The sequence below is a fragment of the Alosa alosa genome, chromosome 2 (assembly GCF_017589495.1).
Source record: "Alosa alosa isolate M-15738 ecotype Scorff River chromosome 2, AALO_Geno_1.1, whole genome shotgun sequence".
NCBI lineage: Eukaryota > Metazoa > Chordata > Actinopteri > Clupeiformes > Clupeidae > Alosa > Alosa alosa.
The window spans coordinates 20,671,884-20,685,858 of NC_063190.1; the positions used below are offsets into that span (position 1 = coordinate 20,671,884).

The 13,975-nt window shown below is 41.7% G+C and overlaps 1 protein-coding gene across 2 annotated transcripts; it reads left to right on the forward strand.

Moving 5' to 3' along the window:
• Nucleotides 1-4,754: 4,754 nt before the first annotated feature.
• Nucleotides 4,755-13,209, forward strand: ppm1db (protein phosphatase, Mg2+/Mn2+ dependent, 1Db). 2 transcript variants are annotated; one of them, XM_048238019.1, is made up of 6 exons: nt 4,755-5,497; nt 6,997-7,225; nt 7,591-7,715; nt 8,886-9,067; nt 9,450-9,674; nt 11,468-13,209. In XM_048238019.1, the coding sequence occupies exons 1-6, from the start codon at nt 4,942-4,944 to the stop codon at nt 11,873-11,875; spliced, it is 1,725 nt and encodes a 574-aa protein (XP_048093976.1). In that variant the 5' UTR covers nt 4,755-4,941; the 3' UTR covers nt 11,876-13,209. The 2 variants fall into 2 exon arrangements, with proteins under 2 accessions (XP_048093976.1, XP_048093975.1); XM_048238018.1 differs by having other exon boundaries at nt 4,756-5,497; nt 11,465-13,209.
• The last annotated feature ends 766 nt before the right edge of the window (nt 13,210-13,975 follow it).

Consider the following 13,975-nt stretch of genomic DNA (forward strand, 5'->3'; position numbering starts at 1 on the left):
GCTGAGGGGTGATCCGGGATGGATAGGAAGTGAGGTGAACACAGGGAGTGAATGTGAGAATGATCTAGAGGAGTTGGAAGGTGTTGAAGAGCCAAACATTTCTAATGGTACGAATTCAAATGATGGAGAATGGCAGGAGGTGAGACAAGGGAGCAAGAAAAGGAAAACCATTGAAAACAGAGGAGACGAGAGTAAAAAAGGTGACATTAAAGTTATAGTTTGATTTCAAACCCCGTGTGCATTGAATCCTTTAAAGGTTAGCGAAGCTGTGTACAGGCTAGTAGGTGAGGTATGTACAGTTAAAACTTTAAGAGATGGAAACTTGCTAATTGTTTGCAAAGATAGAGATCAACAGCAAGGTTTAATGATGTGTAAAACATTGCTGGGGAAGGCTGTGAAGCCGCAAATATGGGAAGAGAGAGGGAGAGTCATGGGTGTTATATCTGGAGTATTGACTGATGTGACCGAAGAGGAAATTAGAGTAAACATAAGAGGAGTCCGGGTTAATAAGGTTAAACGATTGCCATACACCAGAGGAGGAGTTAAAGAACCGAGTATGTCTGTTATGTTGGCCCTGGATGAGGACAAACTACCTGAGCGGGTTAGAATTGGGTATGTTAGCTATGCAGTGAGACCATACATTCCCCCACCGAAAAGATGTTTTAAATGTCAACGTTTTGGGCATATTGCTGTAGCGTGTAGGGCTAAGGACTGATGTGCTAAGTGTGGGGGGGGACCATGAATATGGTAAATGTACTGAAGGGACCAAAATTCAATGTTGTAATTGTGGGGGAGGGCACAGTGCAGCGTATAAGTGATGTGAAGCACATAAAAAAGCGGTTCAAGTTCAAAATGTGAGAATGAAAGAGAAGATCACATATGCTGAAGCAATCAAAAAAGTTGATGTTAAAACTAGGAACGTTGTAGCCCCAAGGGCAGGCATAATAGGCATATCTGTAAACCAAACATCGGCCCAAAACGTTGTTCATAAATGTTGTAGAATAAGTGATAACACAATGATTGTGGAAAAGAAGACATTTGTTGCATTTATGGTAGAAGTCATTAACTGCGCAGCACAAACAGACAGCAGAACAGCGAGAATTAAGATAATCTTAAAAGCAGCAGAGAAATACCTAGGTGAAGAGGGATTAACACCTGAGTCTATCAATGAAGTACTTAGAACAGAGGTAGCAGAAAGTCAGTCATCATGTGGTGGTGGTGGGTACTGATGGGAATGTCAATTTTGCAATGGAACGCCAGGAGTTTAATTGCTAATGGACAAGAGTTAAAATATTTTATTGAAGAACAATCCATCAAACCAAACATTATCTGTGTTCAGGAAACTTGGTTAAAACCTACTCTTGATTTTATAATCCATGGGTACACGGCTGTGCGCAGAGACAGAAGTCAAGTAACAGGGGGTGGAGTGGCATTCATCCAACAGGGTATTAATTTTAGGGCTATAAATACTGATATACAGACTGAAGTGGTCATCATTGAAGTGTGGGTTAATAGAACTAAAATTAAAGTAGTTAATCTTTACAACCCCTGTCAAAAGCTAACAAAGGTTATGCTAGAAGGTATATGGAAAAGGGGAAATGGTAAAGTAATAATATGTGGAGACTTCAATGCGCACAGCTCACTTTGGGGCAGTACGAGAACAGACGAAAATGGGAGTATCATTGAGGAGTATATGGATGAGCACCATCTAGTATGTTTGAATGATGGGAGGGGTACAAGATTTGATGTAGGTAGAGGAACGGAGTCAGCTATTGATCTGACTATAGTGTCAGAACAAATAGCAGGGAGAAGCCAATGGGAGGTTTTTAGTGATAATAGTTTGGGAAGTGATCATTATCCTATTTGGATAAAGATGAGAGACCAAAGTGTACATTTAGAAGGTAATTGGTTCCCTAGATGGAAATTGAAAGAGGCCAACTGGGGACTTTATAGTATGGTAGCGAGTGGGAAGTTATTGAGAATCATGTCACATCCAAGTGATGATGTTGAAGAGTTCAATTCTACGATCACTGGCATATTGTATGAATCAGCAGAGGAGACTATAGGTAAGTCTACTGCGATGAGGAAAAATAAAATGGTTCCATGGTGGTCAGAGAGGTGCAAAGAAGCTGTCAAGGCAAGGAATAAGGCATTTAAAGTCATTAAATCAAATCACACTTTCAATAATTTAATTGAATATAAAAAAGCACAGGCCCAAGCCAAGAGAGTGATTCGTGAGGCCAAAAGGAAATACTGGAGAGATTTTTGCAGCAATATTGGGTCAGAAATCAAGGTTAGTGAGGTATGGGGAATGATAAAGAAAATGGGAGGCATTAGAAGGGACTTCTCATTACCAGTCAAGTCAAGTCAAGTCAAGTCAAGTCGGCTTTTATTGTAAGCAAGGATAAAACAGAGGTTAAGAGTTATAGACCAATAGCTCTTACATCCAATTTATGTAAAGTTATGGAGAAAATGATTACTACAAGACTAAGATACGTAATTGAAAAGAGAGGACTGCTTTCCCCTTACCAGAGTGGATTTCGTAATGGGCGCACTACAATGGACCCCATTATTTGTTTAGAAAATGAAATCAGGAAAGCTCAAGTAAGTAAAGAATCTGTGTTGACTGTACTGTTGGACATTGAAAAAGCATATGACATGTTGTGGAAGGAAGGGCTTTTAATCAAGTTAAATAAGATGGGCATAGGTGGCAGGATGTTTAATTGGGTTCAGGATTTTCTGAATAACAGAACAATAGAGGTAAGAGTAGGGATGGAATTCTCAAACATTTATCCATTAGAAAATGGTACTCCACAAGGAAGTGTATTTGACATTTTTAATGGAATAGACCAGAGGATGGGTAGAGCATTATATGCTGATGATGGGGCAATATGGGTGAGAGGTAGGAATACTGACAACTTGAAGGTTAAAATGCAATCAGATATTGTTAAGGTCGAGAAGTGGTCACATGAGTGGGGCTTTCATTTATCTATTGAAAAAACACAGTTTATATGTTTTTCCAAAAAAAGAGCGAACCCTACTCTAGATCTAAAACTATATGGGCAACTACTTAAGCAAGTTGATAATATAAGATATTTGGGGGTATGGTTTGACGTTAAGCTAAATTTTAAAATACATATTCAGAAAGTGATTGATAAGTGTAAAAAAGGAATAAATATACTAAAGTGTTTAGCGGGATTTAGCTGGGGAGCGTCAGGCCTGTCCCTGAAAAGGATTTATACTGCACTGGTTCACTCTGTTGTTGATTACGGAAGCATAGTATTTAGCTCAACAACTAAAACCTCAATGCAGGAACTAGATAGGATACAGGCCAAGGCACTTCGAATATGTTGTGGTGCGTTTAGGACAACACCAATCCCATCTCTACAAGTGGAAGTAGGGGAAATGCCTTTAGACCTCAGGCGGTTAAAGTTATCAATGTCTTACTGGACAAATCTAAAGGGTCATGAAGTAACACATCCCACAAAGCAGGTGCTGTTAGAGTGTTGGGAGTATGGGCGCCCATCATGCAGTTTTGGGTGGCATGGGAACAGACAGGCAAAGGAAATGGGAATTGACAGCATTGCATGTAGTAAAGCAGTTAGCATACCGACAATTCCACCCTGGGTGTTTTGTTCTCCCAGGATAGATTTGGAGGCTAAGAATATAATTAAATCAGGGGTATACCAAAATGTTCAGCAATATATGGATATAATGTATGATGACACAGTTCAAATTTTTACAGATGCATCAAAAGATCAGGCAGGGAAAACAGGGGCTGCAGTCCACATTCCGAGATACAATGTTAATATTAAAAAAAGGACACCAGACCACCTGGCCATTTTTACAGCAGAAATACTAGCAATAATTCTGGCTCTACAGTGGGTGGAAGAAGCAAAACCTAATAAAGTGGTAATTTGCTCAGACTCAATGTCATCACTAACATCCATTGAGAGTGGCAAGTCTACATGTAGACAGGACTTAATAGATGAGATTCATCAACGCATTTTTTAAATATCCCAACAGAGAATAAGAGTAGAATTGGTATGGGTTCCTGCACACAGGGGAGTGGAGGGAAACGAAAAGGCAGACACACTAGCGAAAGAAGCAATTAAATCAGAACTGGTTGAATTGGAAGTCACTTTAAGCAAGTCAGAAATTAAGAGTATTATAAAGGACAAAATCAACAGAATGTGGCAGGAGAGATGGGATAAGGAGGGAAAAGGCAGACATTTATACAACATACACAAAGATGTAACATCTAGTAAGATCAGTGGACTGAAAAGGCAGGAGGAGACATGGCTTACCAGAATGAAGATGGGACACACAAGTTTAAACAGTGGATTACATATTATAGGCAAACATCAAACGGGGGTATGTGCACACTGTGGCGCAATAGAAAGTGTTAAACACATACTCATAGACTGCACATATTATAACAGAGAAAGAGAAAATATGAAGGGAGTGGTTAAAAAAGATCTAACCATGGAAAACCTACTAAGTATATCTAGCACGCAGTCCACAGCTAAGGCTGTTATAGCATTCATAAAAGAGACCCAACTAGCAAATAGAATTTAGTTTTTTTTTTTTAGTTTTTTTCATTTAAATTAAAAACTGGATATAAATAGCATCCCGTTGGATCACACCTCAGCCCGGAAGATGGCGGTAGTGCACGAAGTATGCAAACTGCCACTAAACATTATAGAAGAAGAAGAAGAAGAAGAAGAGCCATGCAAACCACTAGGGGCAGTATACTTCCGGCTTGAGACTCCGGTGCCGAATATTCATTTAGAAGATATCTATGTTACCACTGCGAGAGTAGACATAAACAAAAGACGGGCTCTGAAATATCAATGTTTTTGCTGCCGAAATTGCGGCCAAGTCGGATACGATCATTGTATTTAATAAATCTGACATTAACTTATTGGATCCGTTAATTCCATGGCCATGCATAGCGACTTATCGTTGCGAGTAAGTGTTTTCTCCGAGCAAGGAGGAAGAAAATACATGGAGGATGTTACCGAGGTGGTGTTGGAGTACGAGCCGAGCGAGGACGAGCTTGGCTCGGTCGGACATGGGGACTCAAAGGCGGACTACCATCCTGAAGATCAGCTTGCTGAGCAGCCCTCCTCTCATGCAGCAGATTCTCTCTCCGAAACAGCAACTTCACCAGTCAATGTTGTGTGGACTCAGAAAATAACCACAGAGGAACAGGTAGATAATGCCAGTGTAGACATTAACGTTAACTGTGCAGAGGAAACGTCTATACGGTTATCGCAACCAAAGGCAGAATCTGCATCGGAGTCGCGGAGGTCTGTGGCATTTTTTGCCGTTTTCGACGGTCATGGAGGTCGGGAGGCAGCACATTTCGCTCGGGATCACCTATGGGACTTTATAAAAAAGCAACGGGGATTTTGGTCCAAAGACTACAGGGATGTATGTGTTGCTATTCGAAAGGGTTTCATAGCCTGCCATCATGCAATGTGGAAAAAGCTCCGTAAGTACCACTATTAGCAGCAATATCATAGTAAAAAGCTATACATATGTTCTTTAAATCTTTAGAAAATCACCTGATAGATGTTGTTAGCATCAAGCTAATGTTAATTGAAAGCTAATGCCGCTGCTTACTGTTTTGTAACTGTAAACCAATTGTATTAAGTTAGCTAACCTAGCTAGTAGCATAGTTACTTTGGGCGATTCGTTGTTGAGATGATAAAGTGGAATGATTACTGTATCGCTAGGTAGTCTTACATGATGATGAACGTTATTGTGCTGTAATCTTTGTCTAAAATCTCACCCCTTTAATGTTCTGGAGGTTGTGAGTTGGAGGGAAAACAAGCGGTTTTAGCAGAGACTGAGCATGCTCAAAGTGCTGCGCATTTCATAAGCTAGAGATAATACTAGCTCTGTGATGCTAGTGACGTTAGCTTAATATAGCAATGTAGCTAGCTATAGCTCATTTTATCATCGTATACGTAAGTGGAGTGTTTTACGGGTTAATCTATGTCACTATGTTATGGTAAATAATGCCCAGATTTGACGCTCACCAGTCCAGTTCACACCTCTGACTACCCCTTTTTTGGTTGCGACATGTTCTCGTGGGTTTTCAAACTTCCCGGGCAGCTCAAACGAAACTGATTGACTAGTGAACAAGTTATCTGTGTGTGTAGCAGCTACTACACTGCCGTTCAAAAGTTTGGGGTCACTTTCATTCCACTCCATTATAGACATAATACCAGCTGAGATCAGTTGCATTGTTTTTTTTTAAATCAGGGCAGCAGTTTTCAGATTACATTATGTGCTTACATAACTGCAAAAGGGTTCTCCAATGTTTTCTCAACCTTTTAAAATTGTCAGATTAGTAAACAGAATGTGCCTTTGGAACATTGGATGAATGGTTGCTGATAATGGGCATCTGTATACAAATGTAGATATTGCATTAAAGATCAGCCATTTCTTTCTACAACAGTCATATATAACATTAATGAAAACAAGGACATTTCTAAATGACTCCAAACTTTTGAACGGTAGTCAGTGTTTCCCATACATTGACTTATTTGTGGCGGCCAACCACAATATCAACATTGATCACCACACAATGATTTTCCAGGTTGTACTAAATTGTGCTTAAATCTGGTTAGCATCATACCACGCTGTGCAAATTTGTTAAAAACTGTTGCATTCAAGTTAATTCTGCAAACCTACCACCACAAATATAATTTAATTCTGTGGGAACCACTGGTAGTGTATGTTTAATGGATTATTCTTACAGAGATTAGAATACCAGCACGTTGTTCACATATGTTCATGAACTATGCATATGTAAGTGAAACATTTCGTTTAAAAAGTGAATTTGTGTGTGTGTGTGTGAGAATGAGGATAAAGTTCACACTGATTGGATGAAAATGCTTCTAGAACTTAGGCACTCATCTCTGTTTCCATGTGTTTCATTTTATTTCCTCTACCCACTCCTCACATACTCACTCACCTATGCAGCTGAATGGCCAAAGACCATTACTGGTCTTCCAAGCACCTCAGGCACAACGGCCAGTGTTGTAGTGATCCGTGGAGACCGCATGTATGTGGCGCATGTGGGAGATTCATCTGTTGTGCTCGGGGTCAGGGAAGATCCCACAGACAAGGTCATCAAAGCTGTGGAGGTCACACAAGACCACAAGCCAGAGCTCCCCAAAGAGAGGCAACGAATCGAAGGCCTTGGTGGCAGGTGAGAGTGAAAGGATATACCCACACATCAGAGTAACAAGTAGTAGGGTCCAATGTTTTATTGTGTTGTGGACTGTGGTTGGTTGAGACTTGTGAGATTTAACAAGTTGGGAATGTTATCAGATGCAATTAGCTGTAATTACTAGTTATTTTCATGCAGCTCAACTTTGAATTGACTGAATGGTGACATGAGCTATAGCCTAAAGCAATGAGGCGACCTGTTCCAATGTTGTATGCTTACAGAAATACCTCACCCATGTCCTTTGCCTTTGCATGTGATTTTCTGTCTACACTGTTGGGTTACTTAGAATAGCCTAGTAGTATGTCTGTAGGATGCTAACATCTGCATTGGATTTCCTTCTGTAGTGTGGTGAAGAAGTCGGGGGTGAACCGTGTGGTGTGGAAGAGGCCCAGGCTGACTCACAATGGACCCGTGAGAAGGAGCACTGTCATAGACCAGATCCCGTTCCTTGCTGTTGCTCGAGCACTTGGTGAGTTAAAGTGTCAGTCTGGAAAACTGTTCTGTGCAGCAACCTGGGATGCTCTTAAGGCCAAGGCCCACTGTGTCAGGTGACGCCTCAGTTTAGAACTCGATTTCTTTTGACGGAGCAAAACCTGCTGCGCATCAACGGCAAAAATAGACGCGGATGTTGTTACCAGTGGGCGTTGGCCTTTATGAGTCAGCAGAAAAGTTTTGACATAAGACCTGTCTTGGCATGTTTTGACATTTATTCACAACTACATTATTACTTTGTGGATTTTGTAGTCACATTTAGGGGCCGTTTATACGAGAACGATTGCGAAGGAAGACGACAAAATATTTTATCATAAGTGCCTTTCGTTTACACGGCGACCCCGCCATCGGGGCTTGAAGACGCAAAAATCTGGAGACTCCTTCCAGAGTGTAGAGTTTTGAAGACGACCCAGGTTGCGTCTCCGTCTAAACGGCTAAACCAAAGATCCTTGATTACCTCTCTGGCTAAACTGTCAAATTAGAATGTCTGCGTGGCGTGCGGGGTTCTATCACACCACCACCCAGCGGTCTGGAATGCATATCCAATCGAATATCACATACTCTTGCATCTTCATATAAACAAAGATTTCCCCCTGAGAATGCTCGTCTAAACGCGAATAAAAAAATGAAGACGAGACGCCACTTCTGCGTCTTCTCTTTTCATCGTCACCGTATAAACGTAGCCTTACCCTGGCTAACGTCAGACCTCATCTCATTGAGATGGGGTCTGGGAACTAGACATTAATTTTCTCATTATTTGATCGTGGGTTTACGAATGCCCAGAGCCGTTTATTGGAAAGCGCCGAATGTCTATCAAATCGTCTATGCATTATAACGGCTTCGTGTGTCGTCATCGTCTTGCTGCCCTCCCTCTGTTCTGTGTTTGGTTCCTTCGTTGAGGTGAAAACGAAGTCCATAGAATCCAGGCTGCCTAGCAGCATGAATAAAATTGCGCGCGTAAGGCAGCATAAGGCTAAGGAAAACCCAGGCTAAGTCACATTCATAAATGTCCTCATTTTTGAAAGAAGTTTTATCTGAAATTTATACTTAACAATGTGTATGCTGTTGTCACTATGGATGTCAGTTCTTTGTGTGTTCTTTTTTTAATGACACATAACTGATCTGCTTGGGACCAACATGTGCGCAGGTGATCTGTGGAGTTACGACTTCTACAGCGGAGAGTTTGTGGTGAGTCCAGAGCCAGACACCAGTGTGGTGACGCTGGACCTCAGGCGGCACCGCTACATCATCGTGGGCAGCGACGGCCTGTGGAACATGGTGCCCCCTCAGGAAGCAGTCACAGTGCTGCAGAGCCACGACGAGGCGGCGGTGAGTACCAGTGGCAGCAGCGCATGACGTGGGCTCCTCCAAGGGCGATATTCAGGATGGTAGATTAGCTGGTACGTTAGGATTGAAGAACTCCAGCTGAAGCTTAGCTAGTGCTCAATGGGCCTTGATGGGTTTTTGCTCATTCATTCACTAATGCATGATCTACATTGACTTTCTGATTTTGCTTCAAATGCTCTGTAATTACAGTTTAGTTACTGATATAGCAGCAACTGGCATAACTACAGGGGGAGTTTTTAAGTGTATTAAGAATGCTTGCAGCCTTCTCACACTTCCAGAAGTCTGTATTTAGGGCATGTGGTACGTGCAATTTTTCCACCACAAGTGTTGACTCCAACTCCCTCTGACCCCCTCCACCTCACAGGCTCCTTTTGGCATGTCCTGTGCCCGGAGGTTAGGCTGCCACGCTCTCCTGCGGTGGCGCCAGCGCATGCTCCGCGCCGACAACACCAGTGTCATCGTCATCGCCCTGCCCGAGCCGGGCAAGCCACAGCTGCCCATGCATCGCGACGAGGTCATCCTCAACCTGGCCGAGGGTCCCCAGCACGACCCACCGGCCGACTCTCGCGCCGACACGCCACTGATCAAGGTTTGTAACCCCACGCCACAACGCTCAGGTTGGGTTTCCCTATGGCCGGAGTCTGCTGTACAGTGAACTTTGCTTTGCTTTGTGGTTTCTCACACACAGGAGAAATGTTGAGGTGATTAGAAAAAAAATGGCTGCTTTTGTCTGACTGATCAACTCAGAGTAGGTATGGGTCGCTGTTCCTAACCCTGCTGAAAGAGAATTTAAGCGCTGATTTGTGTGTTTGGGATCAGAGGCATGGCCAGACTTAAGCTGCTGTGCTCCAGTAGGCTTGCGGATGATGCGGCTAAACCCCTGCCTGGTTTGCACTCATGATTGTTTTACAATGTTTAACATTGTGCTGTGTGCAGTGTTTATGGGTTACTAAGTTCAGTTGAGGCATGGCCACATTGGAGGCACATAACTGTAAATCTAGCTATTAATAATGTTAATAACTAGGGTTGTGAATGGTTGGATGGTTATTTAAATTAACCTAGGATTAAAATATTTGCATAAACTGGTGACTGACCATATAATAACTGATTGTCTGACAATTAAGTCATATGAACATGTATACTTGTTCTCTTGCTAGACCAATCACCGTCTCTCTCCCTCCCTCCCTCCCTCACTCCTTTGCCAGACATAGTGGGTGACTCATTCCCTCTGTCTTTAGTCTTTGGTTGAAGCTGCACATCTTGTTTGTTTACTCTTCCTGGAGATATCCCTGGTTGGCTTGGAAGATAGTGGGCCAAGTGTGTGTGTGTGTGTGTTTGTGCTTAATCCTTTCATGTGAAATGTGTTTTGGCTTTTGTGAAAAAGGCACTTTGATCTTGCGCTAGTTTACCTCTGGCACTGTGGCTATTTTGAAGATGACAACTAGTGTTAAGTGCAGTAGACATAACACTTCTTATTTAGAAATGATGTCCTATTCTTCTGTACGCAAGATATGTAGATATGGTGTGATTGGACTCTGTTGTGATTTGTTGGTTTTGTCTACAGTAAATCTCATTGTTAATGCTTCAGACATGTAAATAATGTCACCTATAAACATGTTTCAGTTAGTTGTATAGACTTTCTTGTTAGCCCATGGCACCTGCTCGCTAAGGATTTATGGCCTTTTAAGCCATAATGCCATTTATGGAAAGTGTAACATTTGCCAAGCACTGTTTGCCACCCTGTCTACCTCAGTAAAGTGGTGGAGCACTCATTGGAAATGGAAGTACGAAGGACTCCCCGCCATTGCAGTGTTATGTATATTTATCTATTCAAGTAGTTTTATCTTGCATCAGACACAAAGATCTCAGTTATATGAGTATGTTGTAAAGGCTGAGACCCTGTGTGGGGGTGATGTGTGAATTGCAAAGCTTTAACGTTTCAGATAGCAGTCTTACAGCAGGCTACCAATTGATTAAACCCAATTCTAACCACATCAAAAATGTCCATATACGTTTGTAAAGAATGGATTAGGTGTGAAATGAGCCAGTGGGTCATTTGCCCCACCACCTGTATCTTGGAAAACAATTTTGTCATGTGAGCCTATATTCAGAAATTAGTTGCAAGTGTGTTTTTTTCAATAAAGTATTATGACACATTAGTTTCACATCAAGTATAATACGCTTAATTTTAAAATGATATCAGATATGTTAATGAACTGTCAGTGTATAACAGTGACTGTGAAAACTGTGTCCAACCAAGGATGGTGTTGTCAGCTGGTTAGCTGAACAGTAACAGCTGATTACTAACATCACGCTACCTCTGTTTAACAGTGTTATTAGCTAAAACCTTCATTCCGTCTCCTCTCGCTCTTTCCTTAGCAGACACCTGATCCGGTCATCGTGTTCCCATCAGGCGACTCGCCGCCCCCCTTAGAGCGAGCGAATGGCCTAACAGGGGTCAGCCTCTGTGACCTGTCAGACTCCCTGGCCGGATCAGACCCTGAGGACTCTGGCCTCTCGAGCACGGCCCTGACCGGCTGGTTAGACGAAGGGGAACAGGAACGGACCCCGGGGCCCTCTGTTGCTGCTGCGCCGTCCCTTTCAGGCCCTGTGGTCAAGCGGGCCCGCAGGGGCATCCAGCGCTCCCTACACCACCCTTACCGCCGCCGCAACGGCGAGCGGACACCTCTGAAGCGTGGTGGCGGCGGTGGCAGGGCCCAGAAACGAGCACCCAACGTCTCACCCATCCTGCAGCAGCAGCATCGGAAAGCAGCTCTGTGTGTGTGCTGAGCGCCAGCAAGTGGATCTTCCCTTCTCTCTTTTCTCTCTCTTGCGCTCTCTCTCTCTCTCTCTCTCTCTCTCTCTCTCTCTCTCTCTCTCTCTCTCTCTCTCTTTTTCTGTCTGTTTTGCTCACACACACAGACATGTACATATACGCAATTCAGAGACTTGCCTCTCTATATCCATTCTTGAGAAAATGTTATGATCACAGGTAAGGTTGAACAAGCAATGTTGTTGTAAACATTTTATGGACATTACATTGTGGTTACCTTTTAAAATGTTGCTACTTTCAGAATACTTTTACATGACCTCTGTGCTCTTGTTCATAATTGGCTGTCCCTTGCTGGTGATGCATTTGAACTGATAACTATGACAGCCAAACATTTTAAATATACTTTAAAAAGCACAGCCCCCAGCTAAATTAACATGAATTATCATGTGTGCCTGTGTCATGATGCCTATGTTTTTTTTTTAAAATGTATTTGTTAACTTGTCTTTTTATATTTTGCTTGCAATTTTTTGCTGATATTCTCGGTGGATTTTTGTTGAATGAGTATGAAAATGCATTCACATAGCACATGCTTTTAACATCTAATTGGAAATAAACAAAACCCTCATTTTTATGCCCTCAGTTTTACTTCATATGTAGTTTTTAAAAACCCATTTATGGATACAGACACACAACAAATTCTAGCAGCAGTGATGTAAATATGAGGAAATGTTATGTAGGTATTTAATGGTGATTGATAAACAGACAAACACAACTTCAGCTCTCAATGGAAGTACTGTAAGAGTATTCTAAAAATAGCCTGTATACGTGAGTCATTTTGTGTGCTCCTGCTCAGGGCATAAATGACCATATGTAGGACCATGTAACAAGTATTCATGCACTAAAACCTAAGAGTAATGCTCCTCATTTTGATAACTCATGGGAAATAATCCATTCTGTCCAGCAGTGTTCATGTGTCACAGTATCATATAAGGCAGACTACAACATTTTGGAGGTTATTGTGAGATGTTTTTTGTTTTTTGAGTGTGTGTGTGTGGAAGGAAGAATTAAGAATGTATGATTTCATGTCAGCATATAAGCTTTTTCTTTCTTTCTTTCTTTCTTTCTTTAGATATTGACATAACTCCTGGTAATGAAAAACACTACCCGCAAAAATTTGTTCAAGCCAGTTGTAAATCTAAAAGTTCTAAAGGATTTATGAATATTTTGAATAGAATTACCAATTATAAACTGAGTTGTACGATATATTTTTATATGTGATATATAAAAGTCAAAAGAGACATCATTTACCTGATCTCCATGGTGGAAATGTTCTCACATTAAACTTCTCGCAGCTTAGGCCATCCTTAAAAATATTTTTGTTTGCAGTAACAGCCAAAAAAAATTAAAAATGGGTCGGTAGGTAGGTCAATATTTTTTTTTTTCAAGATTCAAAGTAAAAAAAAAAAGTAAAATTTGGTCATGGTGATTACGTAGGAATGAATTTACACAAATGTGCATATCGTGACGTAACTGACTGGGTCTTCAACCTGTGTCTTCAGGCGCACCATTGCAAACCCTCATTCTGATGCAGGTTATATAGACCAGCCTTTCTCAAACTTCTTTGACCTGAGGCCCGGTCATGGCAGACTTTTGGGTCATAGGGCTCATCTACATATCCCCAGAAAGAAGGCTACAATAGCTCTTGGCCACGTTATATTGAAATTTGACTATGCAATACTCAATGCTATACAGTGTATTATACAGTCTCTGCTCTGTTTCTAAGGAAGTTCCAAAAAACAACGTCGTTCTATTAAGTTTCGTTAAATAAATAAATAGCCTTCCAACAGGTTGAAGCGGAGCTTTGATACCAACGTTATCGATTAGTTTCAGTTTCTCTCGCGCAGACGCGCATTGAATGAATGCTCATACCACCACTTAATTGTAGGGCTCCATGTTTAATGACATCGATAGCAGAAACGTTTGTTTTCTTTTTTCGTCGATCCGCGGTTTCTTGATCAACTGCGCAGCAAATTATCAGATGAAGCACCGGGGCTAATTTCACTCCACGACTCCGCGGACCAGCAGTCTCCATGTTGCGGAACCATATTTTGAGAGAA